Below are 16587 nucleotides of genomic sequence, written 5' to 3' on the forward strand. Positions count from 1 at the left end.
GGGGTTGGGGGGCAAAGGGAGCAGTTGCCCTGGGGCCAGCGATTTAAAAGGGTCTGGGGCTCCGGACACCGCTGCCGCTAGTGCAGCAGTGGCATCTGGAGCCCCGGGCCCTTTAAATCAACACGAGAGACCTGGGCGGTGTGGGCCAGGCAGCCTGAAAGAGCTGGTTGGGAGATGCTGACCCCCGGCCCGTACCGGTAAGTGGCGTAACTTACTTTCACCCCTGTTTACAACCACAAGAGGTAGAAATTATTTAACTAAAGCTTAGATTCTTTTGAAGGATGAGATGGCACTCATCCACTTGCAGTGGATGAGTGGATTTTTCAATCTCTGATGAGACTTCCAATTTGGCCTGGCAGGAATATTTACCAACATTATTTAAGCTTGCTTTATGTCAGAGTTTGTGGAAATAATTTTTAAAAGTTAATATTGTAGTAGTTAAATGCTTTTAAAATTAAACCAGGTAAAGAAAGTATACATATCAGGCATAATCATGGTTCTGATAAATTACAAATACTCTACTTAAGAGCTGCAAGAACTGTTTTGAAAACCATTTCTTTGGAAAAACAAGAGGCCCCGCTCAGCCTCCTGCCAGGCTGGGGTTCCATTCACTCAGCCAGCAGCGGGCTGAGCGGGGTCGGCAGCCAGGACCCCGGCTGGCAGCCGCGTGCCAGGCAAAATTGGCTTGCGTGCCATCTTTGGCACGTGTGCCGAAGGTTGCCGACCCCTGGTGTATTATAACTAATGTGGTATATAAGCCCTGATTGCATTTATATATGTTGTTAGCTAACAATTAAGGTTGCGAGGTACTAGCCCAAGGAACATAAATCATTACATACATCTTTTAAAAATGGAAATAACCAGTAAAGTTTACTATATAGTTCTGACACCAGTTTGTGGGTGTGCAATAAGATTGGAATTTTCTGTCTTAGCAATACTCAAATGACCATATCTTTGTCCTATAGTGATACCCTGACAAACTAAGCTCTGTAAAAACCTTATCCATCCACAAGAAACAGTTTAGTCTCATCAGGGACTACAGACACTGAAATATCTTACTATTAATCATACATTTGTTGAGCAAATGCTCCCCTATTTCATAGCCATACACAGTTCACAGAAATAAAGTACCTGGTATGTCTAAATTCTTAATCGTACAACCTACTATCAGAAGGGCTTAACATGTCCATGTTTACAATCTTTGATCGTGTGCTCTTCCCCAATACTTCATATTTCACTCTTCTCAACTTGTAAGTGCTTCAGGGCACCTAGCATAGGGGGGACCCCACTGTTTCTTGGGGCTAATGGGTACTATTATAATAATATAGTTAATTATTATGAAGGTATTATACAGTAAGTTTTTCTTTGTGTATCTTGATAAAAAGACAATCTTTTTAAAAGACATAATTATTTTCATAGTACTTAGAAGAAAGAATAAATTTTAGCAAATGTCGTTAGGGTTGTTCTTCTGACATCTTTTGTTTTTGATTCTATATGCAGGATTCTGAGCAACAATAAAATATCAGAGTTGAAGAATGGTTCCTTTTCTGGATTAAGTCTTCTTGAAAGATTGTAAGTACTTATTTAAAAAAATAATTGTAATTCACCACTAAATCTTTTGTTTGTATATTTTAAGTATCACATAAATATACAAAACAAAACATCTCCTTTTAAATAGGATCTTCTGTAGTGGGAAGTATGTAGCCATGTCTGCTTCAGCATAAGAATTACTTGATAGCTGAGTAATCAATGTACTTAATAGTCTTTTTCTCTATGAAGGTTAAACTACAGTAACAGTTACTACAGAGGGAGTTTTGCAAAAGCCATTTTCTGAGACTTAGTTGAGAGAGGGGGAACAATAAGAAAGTGCAGAAAATGATCTCTACAGTACCATAGACATGCATGGCACTTTAGAGAGAATGATTACATAGCTATAATTTCATTCTGAGGTGGTGCTGGGGCAAACTCTGTGGGAAGTTATTTCGATTATAGTGATGTGACACTGAGATTGCTTTACCTTTCCTCTTGCTGGCAATCCTCATCTGAATGGCCAAAAAGGCAAATGTGGCTAAGGGCAGGCTAAGAATAGTGTGTGTATGTACTTGTTTGGGTACAAGTGTGGCACTTCAGAACATAAAAGGGGAGGAGAAATCAAGTTCTTTTTGAAAGGGTGGCAAGTCTGAATGGGAGTGTACACTTCTCTGCAGCCTGAAATTTCCCTCTCCCCTATAGGTTTAGTAGTAGCATGTACTTTGTGAGTGTTCATTGTCTTACAAATTCCATACATGTCAACTTGATGGAAAGAAAATCAGGATGATCTGTAGCACCGAAAGTGGTGGTTCCTCCTTTCTTTTTCTTCCTCCTCCTGCTCTCCTTTGGGTCCCCTCTCTCTGATTCCCATTGCCGCTCTTGCTTCTAGATCAGTGGTGGGCAACCTGTGGCCCACGGGCCACACACGGCCCATCAGGGTAATCCGCTGACAGGCCACGAGACAGTTTGTTTACATTGACCATCCGCAGGTATGGCCGCCTGCAGCTCCCAGTGGCTTCAGTTCTCTGTTTCCAGCCAATGGGAGCTGTGGGAAGCAGCGGCCAGCACGTTGCTGTGGCCCATGCCGCTTCCTGCAGCTCCCATTGGCCGGGAACGGCAAACTGTGGCCACTGGGAGCTGCAGGCGGCTGTACCTGCGCCTGGTCAATGCAAACAAACTGTCTTGCGACCTGCCAGCGGATTTCCCTGATGGGCTGCAGGTTGCCCACCACTGATTTAGATGTTGCTGTGTCACCTACAGGTTAAGAGAAAGCACTTCAGCTCGTATTTCAGGACGGAGTTTCCTTTTTCTTTTATGGATGATGCTGATGAATTCAAGATAGGAAGTGTAGTTGGTGGATGTTCAGGGTTGGCAGAGTATTTTTTATGCGGAAGAGCAATGGAAGAAATGTTGGAAGAGTGTGGATCTCTAAGCTGTGCTGACTGATTAGGAAAGTAGCTAGTCCCACCTCCTTATCCTAGTATCAGATTCTTTTGGTTTCAAGTCAACTTTAAAATATCCAATTCATCCTCCAGACCTTAAAAATAAAGACAATGAAAATATTAGCGAGTGAGCAGATGGAAAATTGAATTTGTGGTATTGCTTACAATAAGCACATGAGTTGAACATTCTTTATAGTTTGCTAGGTGATGGGATATGACTAAGCATGTCCAGAAGCCAAGAATTATGGGAAGTGTATCAAAAATGGTGTGTTGAGTTGCCTAAAGCCTTGTGTAAGCTAGAGAAATCTTTCAAGAGAAAAAAAAATAAAAAAATCCAGCCATGCTAACTCTGGTTCAGCTCCAAAGGCGTTAGCAATATTGGGAGCTCTGATGTATAGATAGGCCAATGGCTGCAGACAGTGTTGTAAGCATTATATCCTATAACTCTGCTCACTGTTTGATTAACAGTGTTTAAAACATTGGCAGCTGATAACTTACCTACATTAGGACTCCCTATGTTCGTAATACCAGAGGACTGTGGACGCTTTTGCAAAATTTCCCTAGATTAAACTTTAGAAATGTACCAGAGAAGCTGTTCTATTAACCGGGCAGTAAGTGGTAGCTCTTCTCCGCCCCCACCCCGACCAAAAAAAAAAAAAAAAGCATGGAGTTGAAAATGTATTGACAGCTGATAGATATAACGTAGCTGTAGACCAGAAAATCCAAATAGAAACTCATAGTGTTGTCTTTGATGAGGAGAGAGCAGAGAACAAAAGAATATCTGGAAAAGTGAAGGTTTACTTCAAAGGACAAAGCATCTGTAACTGCCTAACTGTAATGAAACAGAACAAATATTTGGCTAAAAGATCCGGAAGCAAGGTGAAAGCTTGGTTCCACTGAAGTCAGTGGCAGAACTCCCATTGATTTCAGTTGGGCCGGAATTTCACCCCAAATGTTTTGTCTGCCAGAACCCTGGTGCCGATGCCTGTCAGCTTAAATGAAGAGTGTTGTATTAAATTGAATTAAAAAAATACATATGTGTGCAAAACAGAAATAGGCAGTGGTTATAAAAAATACAGAAACAGGAAAAGCGTTAACTAGAAATAGGCAGTAAGTTATTAAATATTTTTGAAAGATTTGAAATAACCAAGTATGAATTTTGGTAGATTATGTAAATTTGTAATCATATTACTGTTAGCTCATCCTCCTTCTCACGTTCCTTATGTTATTTGTCACAGTCACTTATTAAATATTTTCTTAGTCCCTGCCTTCAAGAGCCTGCAGGCAAGTTTGTCTTCCCCATAGGATTTGTACAATACTTGGTAGTACAGCTCCAGTCCTGATTGAAGCCTTTGAGTGTTACCTTAACATATATTATAATAATGATGAAGTGGTGGGTACAGAAACAAAATTGCTGTGTTATGGCAACTTTTCATTTTGTAGAAAGGGGAAAAAAAGATCACATTTCTGCTGTATGTAGGTTCTTGTACCAACCACACTCATCACTGTAGTATCTGAGTGCCTTCCACTCACGGATTAAGTGCCATGATTAACGTCTATCATGTGTGGTTTGTTCTTTCTCTTATCCTCTTCCTGGGGCTGGTAATTGTGTGTGTGTAGCGGAGTATTTTTATGTTAGGATTTTTTTGGTGATGGATTTTTGTTTTGTTTTCATCTTTTGGAAATGTTGCTTGGGTTTTGTTAGATAATCATTTATTCATGTGTCAGTTTATCAAGACTTAATCTTTCCTTTACAATAAATCTCACTAATATATTATACAATTTTCATTAATAGCTATATGAATCCAGAGTAACCTCTGGAAATATTTCTGTTTAAAAATTCTTCTTATTTTTTGGATCATCGCACCAGAAACCTGTTAGGTTTGTATATTCCTGCAATATGTGATGCAAACTCAATGCAGAAGTTACAGCCATGTAAATGAAATGAAATCAGTTTTGTTTAGCAAGTTTAAATTTGTACTTTGCAACTTTGTACTTAAAGCTGCTCTCTGTCTCTCTGGAGATGGTAATAGGAGCTGGTACTATAACAGTACCTTACCTCTGCCTAACCAAACCTGACATTTTCTCTCTGTTTTTCTGTTCATCATTGTGGATCTGGGAAGTGCTTGCTCATGACTGACAGAGGCTGAGAAAAGGGTGAAGTACTACAATCTCCCTAAAAGGGAGCAGGGATGAAACAGGGCAGAGTAAGTTTGTGTGGGAAGTTACACCTTAACTCTGAATTTCTTGTTTTTAGAGGTTTAAGTTTAGTCATCTTCCATGTTCTGGAATGGTGTAAAACATTTCTATGCAAGCTTAACTCTGCATTAACAAAGGTTTTTTTGGCAGTAAAATATTTCCGTGAAACAGAATATTTCTGTTTCTGTGGAACATTCTAGCTCTGATCATACATCATTCTGTGATTGTAGTGTATTGTTTGTTTATCTAGCTCATATTCATATATTGTATAGCACTGTGTGTTCATACATTCCTATAGAAATAATGTGTTTGAGAAGAAGCTGCTGTGGATGTTTTCCCTTCTATTGTCTACACACACACTTTATCAGAGTAAAAGTAATACTGACATAATTCAATGCATTTTTGTAAAGTATTTTCATGATTTGATCTTCAATTTGCTTGTGAATTTTTCTTCCACATTTTGGATTAGAGACCCCTGTTCTCCTTTAGCCATAGATCTGAAAAGCTGCAATGATAGCATTTTACCATTACCTTTTATATTGACTCTTTATCATGGTACTTCTAAGACAATAGCTCTTTTCACCTTCTGGTTAAGAAAGGGTATGTGCTATTTTGATATATTGCTGTGCTTGCTAGTATCACGATAGTAAAAGATGGATCAGTAGTTCTACTATAAACTGTGCAAATTATGTTTTGGAGGCTTGTAATTTGGCTACAACAATTTTATGTGGGTTGAAACGTGGAATACAAGTTCCCAGTTTGGGGGTGAATTATTCTTACAAAACTTGAGGGGGAAATCAGCCAAGATATATTGCATTTTTATGTTAATTTATCAATTTGTTCCAGAATCATCTCTTGATACCTCAGTCTGTGACAGTGCCTCATCTTTATTATAAAAAAATCAGAAGATTATTTGTTTCATTGTTTGCAAACTCGAACACCACAGTGAGAAACATGTTATAACATGCCATAGGTAGACCTATCAGTTCTCTGTTAATAATTTTGTGAGTTTATAAGTTGCTAAGTGATTTATGATAATATAAAACTTAAGTGATGCATTACTTCAGAAACCAAATGGTAGCAATTTTTTTAACCAAAATACCAGACCTCTATTTTATTTGAGTGAAATGTTAATACAGTAGACTTATGTATTTCCGTAATGACAATAGTGCTGTTTCCTACAAGAAGATTAGATGTAAATAATTCCTGAAGATGAGAGCTATTTTTAGGCTATCTTTGCTACTGAAAATAGTAATTGTAAGTTTTAAAAGTGCATATTTTTAAAAAATCAATTTATGTTGACCTTATGAGTGATGATAGAGATCTATTAGTACACCTAATTTTCTATCATTTTTAGTGACTAAAATAGTGAGTCCTGTGTTGCTTGTAATTGGAAAAGTATAATTAATATGCATATAATTGCTGAAGTTTTTTATACAAACACCTTACAATTTATGTGTTCAGACTGGGAGCAATGGGTTCTCTCCCAACCAGTTTTTAAGAAAAGGGGGAAAAGTCTCTATATCCAGCAGTGACCCAACTTCACCTCTGGCAGTACCTGTAGCCCATGGGGCTTAAAGGCACACATCCCCCTCTCCATTCAAGGATAAATGAAGACCAAGTGGATTTGATTTAAATCACTAGTCAAGAAGACTCGATTTAATCATGGATTTCTACATAAAAGTGCATTCTTGTTGGTTGTTATAATCTTAATACATATTCTTCACAACTCAGAGATAGATGTAGGTTTCATTTTTAGAAGGTACACATTATGCATTTTTAAGTGATATATTTTAAAAACTTTTCAGATTTGTTTTACAACTATATCAGAAAATGAATGATTGGTTATTTCATTTACTAAAGGTAATTGAAGCAGATATTTATGAAGACATTGGGAGGCAAACTACATCCAATTCAACAGGTTAATCATTAATATTTGGAGGATTTTCTTGCCATGCTGTATTAGGAGGAGAACATTACCAGACAGACATTTAAGTTGTTTTATTTAACTAAAACAACAAAAAATCCATATTTTTTTTTCTTCAACAGCATAGAACAAAACAAGCATATGAATTTTTGAATTTAGTTAAACATTCAAGTCTTTTAAAATCAGGTTTGTTTTTGTTAAAATTGTTTTTTAACTAAAATAGTTAAATGAAGTGTTTTAAAAAAATACAAAAAATAAATCGACTATATCAGCCAGGTCAACATGAGAAACTTAAAATATTGGCCTCTGCAGCTAACTCTGTCATCTTCACCTTCATTTTCCTGTTTGTTCATAATCTGGAGAAGAAAAACAAGGAAGAAAATATTCTTTCTACACCAGCAGAAGAAGCTACTGCTGTTAAAAGTGAGATTATCACTTCAACAGTCTTTGAATCCAAGTGCTTAAGTGACTTCCACGAGTTCACTGGTATGACTTTCTTTAAAACATCATCAGCAAACATATATTTCTTGAATGGTTCACCCTTAGTTCTGAAGTTTATTATAGTTGGCATTATGGAGGCATGATTGCTGGATGTCCATGTCATAGCCAACTCTTCTTCTTCAGCAGTTAATGTTTGACCTTGATACTGAGTATTGAGAATATTTGCAAGAAATGAGCTGGAGATGGTGCTTGTCCCATTTGGTTTTTTTAATGCTTGTAATTTAACTCTGTCATTATGTATTTCTCTTTTTAAGAGCTCACTCAGTTCCTTCCAAATTTCAACAGTGCCCGCAATAAAACAGCTATTTCCCTGCATTTTGTTCAAGGCTACAGAAATAGACTTCAGGCTACTCCGCATGTGTTCAACATTTCTCTTAAGCCCAATGTTGAGAACTTTGGCTGTGACAGTGCCATCTATTTTTTCATGATTTTGTTCACAAACTGTCATCAGATTAGGCCAGTTCTTGATACAGTCCAATGCTGAGTTCCATGGCATGCCTTGTGGGAGAATTAGCTTGGTTCCTCCCACTTTTTTCAAAATAGCTGCTGCATAGTGGTTGTTACGGAAGTATTTTGCAATTTCAACAACATTAGCCTTTATTTATGGAACACTGAAGTCTTTGGCTAGGAGGTGCATCAAATGAGCACTGCAACCGTATGTTATTAGCTTGGGACTCTCTTCTAAGTTTCTTTTCATCTTGGATACATTTGCAGTATTGTCTGTGACCAAGCTGCGTACTAGACATTTGAAATTTTGTTCACAGTTTGTTATAGCTTTTACTACTACTTCTTGTAAGTACTCTGGTGTGTGTGCATTTCCTGATGTATCAGTTGTTTCTGTAAGGAAGACATTCCCTTCTTCTGTTGTCACACAAGCACATACAACAGGATCATTGTGGACATTGCTCTACCCATCAAGACTCAGGCTAACAATTTCACCCTCTAGACCTTTTGCACACTGCTCAATTTCTCTTTCATGCACTTTATCTATCAATTTGGCCTGTGACTGCTACTCTGTTGGGTGGACTGTATCCTGGTCTTAATGACTGAACCATGTTAATGAAGTGTGGGTTCTAAATCATACAGAAAGGAGAGTATCAGAGGGGTAGCCATGTTAGTCTGGATCTGCAAAAGCAGCACGAAAGCTCGTCTGTTAGTCTATAAGGTGCCACAGGATTCTTTGCTGATTTTACAGAAAGGATAGTTTGTTGCATAAACAAATCGGGCAATTTTTTCATCAATTACCTCTTTTTGTAATCTGCTGGTTTTATCACAAATTTATCTATGGTTGTTTCTGGATAATGGAGATTTTTTTTTTTCCTTTTTCTACAGGTGATATACTGTGGCTATGTGACACACATGATGTGATTGAAATATTATAATTGGCAGATAACTCTGAAACTATAGAAAATGATAGTGATCTTGAAGCTTGATAGTCTTCAAAATCCTGTATGTTGAGGATGGATTATCCTAAACAAAATAAGTCAGTGCAGTTATTTAATTATTATTCCCATGCTGCTCATTTACTCATTGCATTCACTGACACTCAGTACTACTTTAAAGGTGAAATTGTAAAAGGAAGATCTGCCTATTTCTGCTATTTATTTTTTATCATAACTTCATCTAAAATTATAGTACTGTAGAGTAACTACTATATTTTTTGCTCAAACATGAGAATTCAAGAATAGTCCAGAAAGAAGACAGGCAGTCCTTAAGAAAAAAGTTTGAAATAAAGAAGTTTACCAACCTGAAGATCCAGCGTGCTCAGACATGTTCCTTTCATCATCTTCAACGCAGCTTCCTCCTGAGAAAGAACACTTCTCATGATGTTGTTTCATTTGGGCAACCAGGCCTTGCATTTCTTTGTTGCACAGTTTGCATTTTGCACACGTGCCAGTTTTACCCACAGGTAGAGGAACTTCATTAAAATATTCCCAAACTGGGTCTCTTTTATGGCCTGCTGCCATTATAGGTTTTCCTTTCTAGTGAGCGAATGGTATAGTAGATCTCAAATCAATGAAGGCTACACTCAGAAAGACCTCAAGACTTCTGGAATATGCTGCTCAGACTGTTTCACTTTTGTTGCTACTGCCTGTCCCTCCCTTCTCACATTTATCTCCAGACTTCTTCTCCTTGTCCAGATCTGTTCCACCCCCAACAGTCTTCTATTTATTGAACTTTTTTAAACTTTGCACTTTTAGAGAGAGGTAAGGGATTGTCTGTGTACACAAATTTGCAGAGGGACAATAGGGTTGCGGTCTGTTATTTCTCACCTCTATAATTTATGTAAAAACATTTTTACTGTTAACAAGCATATTATCTCTGGAGACACAAATCCACAGTTTGAGAACGGCAAAACTAAGCGTCTCTGATGGTATCGTCTAGACTGAGCACTGAGTCCCGTTGGGTAGATAGAAAGATTAACCTAAATAATCTATACAGAAGCCCCTGGAACCCCATAAAATTAGGTCCCTAAACCATGAACTATTGGAATTTATTTACAAAACTTTTCTTAAACAGTGCATGAATATATTGTCTCATACTATAGAATTAGAATTCATAATCCCTATTCCATGATGAGATATCTGAGCTATAATGTATCTTAATTACAAATATCCTTATGTTGCTGTTTTCCTTAAAAAGCATTTGATCAAAAAAAATCCAATTTAAAGAAAAAAACTGATTTATTTTATTTTATTAAATCACTGATTTTTTTTCCACTCTGATGAAGAGTACTGTTTCTGATTTTGAGAATGAAGGATGTAGTTTTGTTTTTATGTATAGGTAAGTATGGAGTTCAGTGAAGATATTAACTAGCAAGAGAAAGTGTTAGTGGGACTCTGAATGTTGTAATTATTAGTGAGCTATAACAATGGGCAGGATCTTTGTATTTTTTATATTAGGAAGGGAAAAGTGGCCTCATGGAGTGTAAGTGAACAGTTATTTGTGGGCATTCGTTCTCCTATCTTTCTGCATATGCATTAACTCACCCTTTTGTAAGGGACATACGTTCTTTTAATATTTTAGTTCCTCTTGCTGGAGGCGCATCGGGGCGGCGGTGGGGAGGAGGGGCAAGACAAATTGTGAATGGGCTAATTGTGAGGTGCCACAAAATTGTGAGGGAATTATTTTTTTTCCATTTGAGAATATTTTTAGAGTTGGTTGAAAATGGGGTGCCTTCAGGTTTTCTACTTCTGTTTCTTGCCTAAATGTATTTTTTTGGGGTAGAGGAGCTACTGTTTAAATATTAATAACGTATGTGTCCTGCCCTACTGGTTCATAATTCTGCATCCAGTTGCAGAAGCTGTACTCCTTCCGTAGCCAAGGTCAAGGCCAGTGGTCAGGGTTTTGTAGTCACTTTTCTCTAAGGGTATGCCTACGTTCCTGGTAGTGCATGTAGAGTATATGTCACTACACACCACAGTGAAAAGCAGGCTGCATCCACACTGGTGTGTAGCTACACATGGTAGAGAGAGACTCCAGCAGCAGGCAGCTGTTGGAGACTTTCCCCGTTGCTTCCGTGCTGTCGGAATTTTTCCCTATAGTGTAGACAGGAGAGACTCTGCTTAGGCAAGTATAGGGCTGTGTGGGTATCTATCCTAGTGTTTCAGGCGTGTTTTTACTCTTCTAACCTAAGCTGTACCTCACTGTGTTTATACTTGTTTTAGGGGGACACATAATGTATGTACTCCACACGATGTCGTAAGGAGTGTGAAGTGTAGACATGCTTTTAGATTATTTGACTCTTGAGTTTGACTTTTTCAGGGAGAATGCAGTACATCAATGGGTAGTTAATACACCAGAACCCCGTTTATCTGATCTAATTGGGACTGGGGCCAGATTAGCTAATCAAAAATCTGGATAAAGTGGAGAATGCTGCAGCACCAGAGAGAGTGCCCACTTCTGGACCTGTGTGCGCTGGTTGTCTGGTTATCTGTCTCTCCATGTTAATAAATGGGGTTCTACTGTATTCGTCCGTTGTTGATATGGTGACTGCTAAATAACCACTCTGTTTCCACTATACTTATAGGTCACTTTAATATGTAGATTTCCTGTAATAGATGAACCATAAATGGAGACGAGCCTGTAGTGTGCTGGCAGACAACATGCTCTGAACTTTAATAGTTTTGACCATAAAAAAAACTTCTTGAAATCATATACTGTGACTGAAAGAGGCTTTTCTCTTGCTTTATCATGGTCTCTCTGAAGTGCATATCCACAGAAGTGTTCTATGTGATTCAGTCTGAACCTGGATTGCCTACCTTTAAATATTCTTGTTGTTTCTTGGATTAGATTTTTCAAAACACTTTGATTGCAGTCTCACCTAGGGAATAACTTGATTCACTAATAAACTTTGTCAGATGAAGTATAGGAATAAGGAGTAGGAGACCAGAAAGCAAGTGACCTAAGTCATACTTGATTGCTTCAGGCACAAGGAGTTCAAGAAAGCCTATACCATGGCATTGTGAAAGGCCAAGAGAGCCATTTTGGCTTTAGCATTGCTAAATTTCTCTCTTCAGAGCTGTCCAAGGTTGTGAGCTGACTAATCGTACCTGGCTGTTTGCCCAGGTGCTGTCTGCTGCAAAGACTTCTCCTTCTGTTCTGCTCTGTTCTGCTGACAAGGTCACTAGAGTCAGTGATGGCTTCAGTTATTGTTTTTAAATAGCTAAATTACTTTGTTTTGCAAAATTCAGGATTTTTCTGTCCATTAGTTGTAGGGTAAGCTAGAGATACTGAGATTACTGTATCTATATCTTAGGGAAAACTGAAGGCTGACCACTGTAAAATAATTTTTTTTATTTGACCCTGGCTTTAACCTCTCATGAGATGCCCACTCTATTTCCTTGAAGCATGCGATAGTCTGTATTCAAGGAACTGCTGTTAGATGCTGCCAGTCTTGCTGAGTACTGTCCTTCTTCCAATTTTCCATTCCTGGACAAGGTTTCTTTGACCATATCTACACTATCACTCATGTCAGCAAAACTTGCATTGCTCAGAGGAGTGAAAAAAAACAAACACACCCCCGAGCAACATGACTTTTGCCGACATAACTGGCAGTGTGCACAGTGCTATGTCAGTGGGAGAGCGCTCTCCTATTGGCATAGAGCGGCTTCATAAAAGGTCTTACAGCAGCGCAGCTGCATCAGTACAGCTGTGCCGCTGTAAGTTCTCTAGTGTAGACATAGCTTTAAGGTGGTGGTGGACCAACTTCCACAGCACTTGATCTCCACCAGCTTCCCTGACTAATACCAGTACTTCACACCACTGTATGATTCAGGAACTGATGATCACTCTAGAAACTATCTCAAGTCCATTGACAATAGACAGACATCCATTGGAATTCTATCAGTTCTTTGTAGGTCACATTTAAAATGCTTTTTCCTTGATAACATTGTTTGTTCTTCAAGTATTGACCCTATGAGTGCTCTGATGTAGGTGTGTCTGCGTCCCTGCATTGCTGATGTGAGAACTTAGGTAGCAGTCCATCCCACCTGCGCATGCGCTGCTCCTTACTTGCCAGGAGGAGCAGCCAGTGTGTGCAGGCAATCCTCCTCAGTTCCTTCTCAACCGCCCCTGGCTAGAGACTGAGCTAAAGATGTCCTTTCAAGGATCATTAACTCCCTTTAGATTTGCTAATTTTAGCTTCCCTTGAAGCCATTTTCTTTCATTACCTTGTTTACATTTTATTTGGCAGTGCCTTAAAAAAGAAAAGAAACTAAGGGCTTGGCTACACTTGAAAGTTGCAGCGCTGGGAGTTACAGTGCTGGTCGTGCAGCTGTGCAGGAACAGCGCTGGTGTGTGGCCACACTCACAGCTACCAGCGCTGGTGTGTGGCCACATTTGCAGCATTTGCAGCGCTGTTGGGAGTGATGCATTATGGGCAGCTATCCCAGCGTTCAAGTGGCAACAACGTGCTTTTCAAAAAAGGGGGGTGGAGTGGGGTCTAGTGGGACAGGGAGCGGGGGGGGGGAGAGAGAGAGAGGGGATTTTTGGAGCCAACACTGTGTGTTTAGCTTCCTGCCTTGAAAAAATCAGAAAATGTTTCCAACCCCTTAGTCTTAATTGCAAACAGCCTGCAGCCAACACGACTCCCCGCTGTTTCACTCACTCCCTGCCTGCCTCTCATTTGATTGTTTACAGCCAGGTACAGATTGATCACAGCAAACAGGAGCTCTGTTTGTTTTTTAGATAAGCAGCACCGACAACGGAGCTCCGCACGGAGCTCGTTCACAACAAAACAAAGAGAGGCTGCATAACAAAACAAAGAGAGTAATTTAGTTAAAAGCATTCTGGGATATCTCCTAATACCCTGGAGGCCAATTAAAGCGCTGGTGTGTGGCCACACTTGACGAGCAGTGCTGGATCACCAGCGCTGCAATGCTTATTCCCCAAGCAGACCAGGTGTTCAGCCAGCGCTGCAGCCAGGGAGTTGCAGCGCTGGATGTGCCTTGCAGGTGTGGACAGTTACTAATTGCAGTGCTGGAAAGCCTCCACCAGCGCTGCAACTTGCAAGTGTAGTCAAGCCCTAAAAATGAAAAATAAAGTGTTTTCCTCCTGCCAACCTTGGTGTGGGGGACTCCTTTTTGCACAAGGGTATGCCTGGCTCCCCAGGATTCAAAAAGTGCCTCAATTGCAAGGAATCTAATCCAGCAGCTGACAGATACTCGCAGTGCGTTTGCTGCTGGGGGAAAAGCACATTCCACAAAAGTGTGGCTTATGCCAGCAATTGAAGCCCAGGTCCAGGAAAGACAGAGTTAAGGCTCAAACTCCTGCCCATGGAATCAGCCCTTCAAGCCCCAGAATCCTGGTGGGAACTCTCACTGCAACGTTTTACCTCTTAGGGAGGTGAGCCCAGAGAGACAAGCCACTCACACAGAACCGCTAAGAGAAGGTCTGTGAGCCGAAAACAACCTTCGTGTTGTGACAGGGAGAGCAGATAAGTTGATGGACCAAAGCTGAGGTATTGGCAACATTGCTTTATCATATGAACTGTTTTTAATAGATTGCTACAGGAGTGTTTGACTGTATTTATTTCAAAATTTACTTTAGATTAGTAAACAGTTTATATAAAGATAACTTCATCATGCTGGCTGAACTTTTATTCAAGAGAAATATTTTTAAAGTGGTGATAAGTTGTCTCGTTTGTTGCTAAGATTGTAAATGCATGTATCAACAGAATGGCTAGTGGGGGGAAAAAGCAACACCTTCTGACAAGACTCTTTATCCTCAGAATGGTTCTAATGTGGTTTCTCCATTTGCTCACCACTGTTATATCTTTATTGAGAACCTGCTCTTGAACCTGGAGGCTGTGACAGTTTCACCAACTGTGGGTACATTCAGTATCTTTCCAGAATGCTGAAGAGCTTCCAGAGATAACTTCTGTATTTCTCACTTTTCAAGAGCACAAAATTAACTCAGTACTGACAGCTAATTTATTAGTAATTTTTTTTAGTGAGACATAATTAACTGCTATGTTGATGCATAAGAGGTTTTAAATTGATTATTTTAAGACACTCATGTAGTTTAAATCCAAAGTTAAGGTTTTGCTTTTTTTAAGTACATACCTAATCAACAGAATTCTAGTCAATATGCATGAATTTAGAAATCTGAAAGGTGTTCTGTTTTTTTAGGGGGATTTAAGCATTCCTCTGCAGTGTTTGCAGCCTAAACATTGCAACATTCTAATTGCATCAGAATCACAAAGTAAAGCTGACTATAAATTAAAATTAGACTAGTCTGTTGCCTAAAGTGCGTGTAATGCAAAACCAAGTAGCATAAATATGAAAAATAAGTAAAGTAGTTTTTTAAATTATTTCAGTGCTAGTAATTGTAGCTATTTTTAGTCACTAAGTCAATGGCATTTAAGCATGTTCTTAAGTGCAGACTTGAGCAAATGCTTAAATACTTTCCTGAGTCCAAGCATGAATGTTTTGTATAGCTTCTGTGAAAGGCCTGGCAAGTGTTAGATTTTTAAGAGCTTTTGGCACTTTTTCTTTGAGAAGATAGTTTTAAGTTTGGCACATTATTTATGGTTATAAGTAAAACCAGCTCATTTCCCTTCCAACCCTCAAATCCCATATCCACTGGCTTCCAGAATTTTTAAAGTTAAGTTCTTGTTCCTTGCCACCAGCCTGTATGTATAATTTTTAAGTGATAAAATTCTAAACATCCACCTCTCTTCATATGGTTCTGTGGCAGTTGAGATCTGGTGAGGTTCTTGAACTAGCAGTTCTTCTTCAAGTAGTGTCCCTATGCCCACTCCACTTTAGGTGTGCTTGTGTCCCTGCATCTAGGATTGGAGATCTTTGGTAGTAGTGCCTGTTGGGCCGCATGTGCACTCTCCCCCATCTTGCGCCGTGAGTGGCAGCAATATAGCGCTGTGAAGCTCAGTTGCCCTCTGTTCGTTTTCAACAGCCCTTAGTCCAGGATAGAATTTATAGAATGCTCCCCCTTCCAGTAGTTGAAGGCTGCTATCAAATTCCCCCTCACTCTTCTTTTCTGCAGACTAAATAACCCAGTTCCTTCAGCTTCTCCTCGTAAGTCTTATGCCCCAGCCCCCTAATCATTTCTGTTGCCCTCTGCTGGACTCTCTCCAATTTGAAGAGAAGACGGGGTAGGTACCAACCTACCCCAAGATCTCGACCTCTATCTTTCCTCCTACAATGAAACTACAAAATACAATGCACTGCAGACAACAGAGGCCTCCCTCCCTCCCTCCCCAAAGCATAGCCAGACCTCAACACACTTCTGTGTGTCCCACCCACCTACCTCAAAACAAGTTTTGAGAATTTAGTTGAAACCTTGAGACAATTCTCCTGGGCCATGTGGTGCAACCATCAAAAATACTGCTTCAGTTTGGCAACCATTTGACCCCGTTCTACCCAATGTGATGGAAGATCACCTCTGACAAGTGGGTACTGGGAATCACCAGCAATGAGGTACTTGATTCCATTTTTTTCCCTCCTGCCTTCCCCCCCCCCCCCCCGC

At 39.5% G+C, this 16587-nt stretch overlaps 1 protein-coding gene across 2 annotated transcripts in view; it reads left to right on the forward strand.

The window, feature by feature from the left end:
• The window catches only part of ADGRA3 (adhesion G protein-coupled receptor A3), a 114774-nt gene that overhangs the window by 24690 nt on the left and 73497 nt on the right, over positions 1–16587 (forward strand). For both annotated transcript variants that reach the window (XM_039541104.1, XM_039541105.1), the window contains exon 2: positions 1501–1572. In XM_039541104.1, coding sequence (XP_039397038.1) covers positions 1501–1572 — 72 coding nt within the window. The remainder of the gene's footprint in view (positions 1–1500; positions 1573–16587) is intronic.

The sequence above is a fragment of the Mauremys reevesii genome, linkage group 5 (assembly GCF_016161935.1).
Source record: "Mauremys reevesii isolate NIE-2019 linkage group 5, ASM1616193v1, whole genome shotgun sequence".
Classification (NCBI taxonomy): domain Eukaryota; kingdom Metazoa; phylum Chordata; order Testudines; family Geoemydidae; genus Mauremys; species Mauremys reevesii.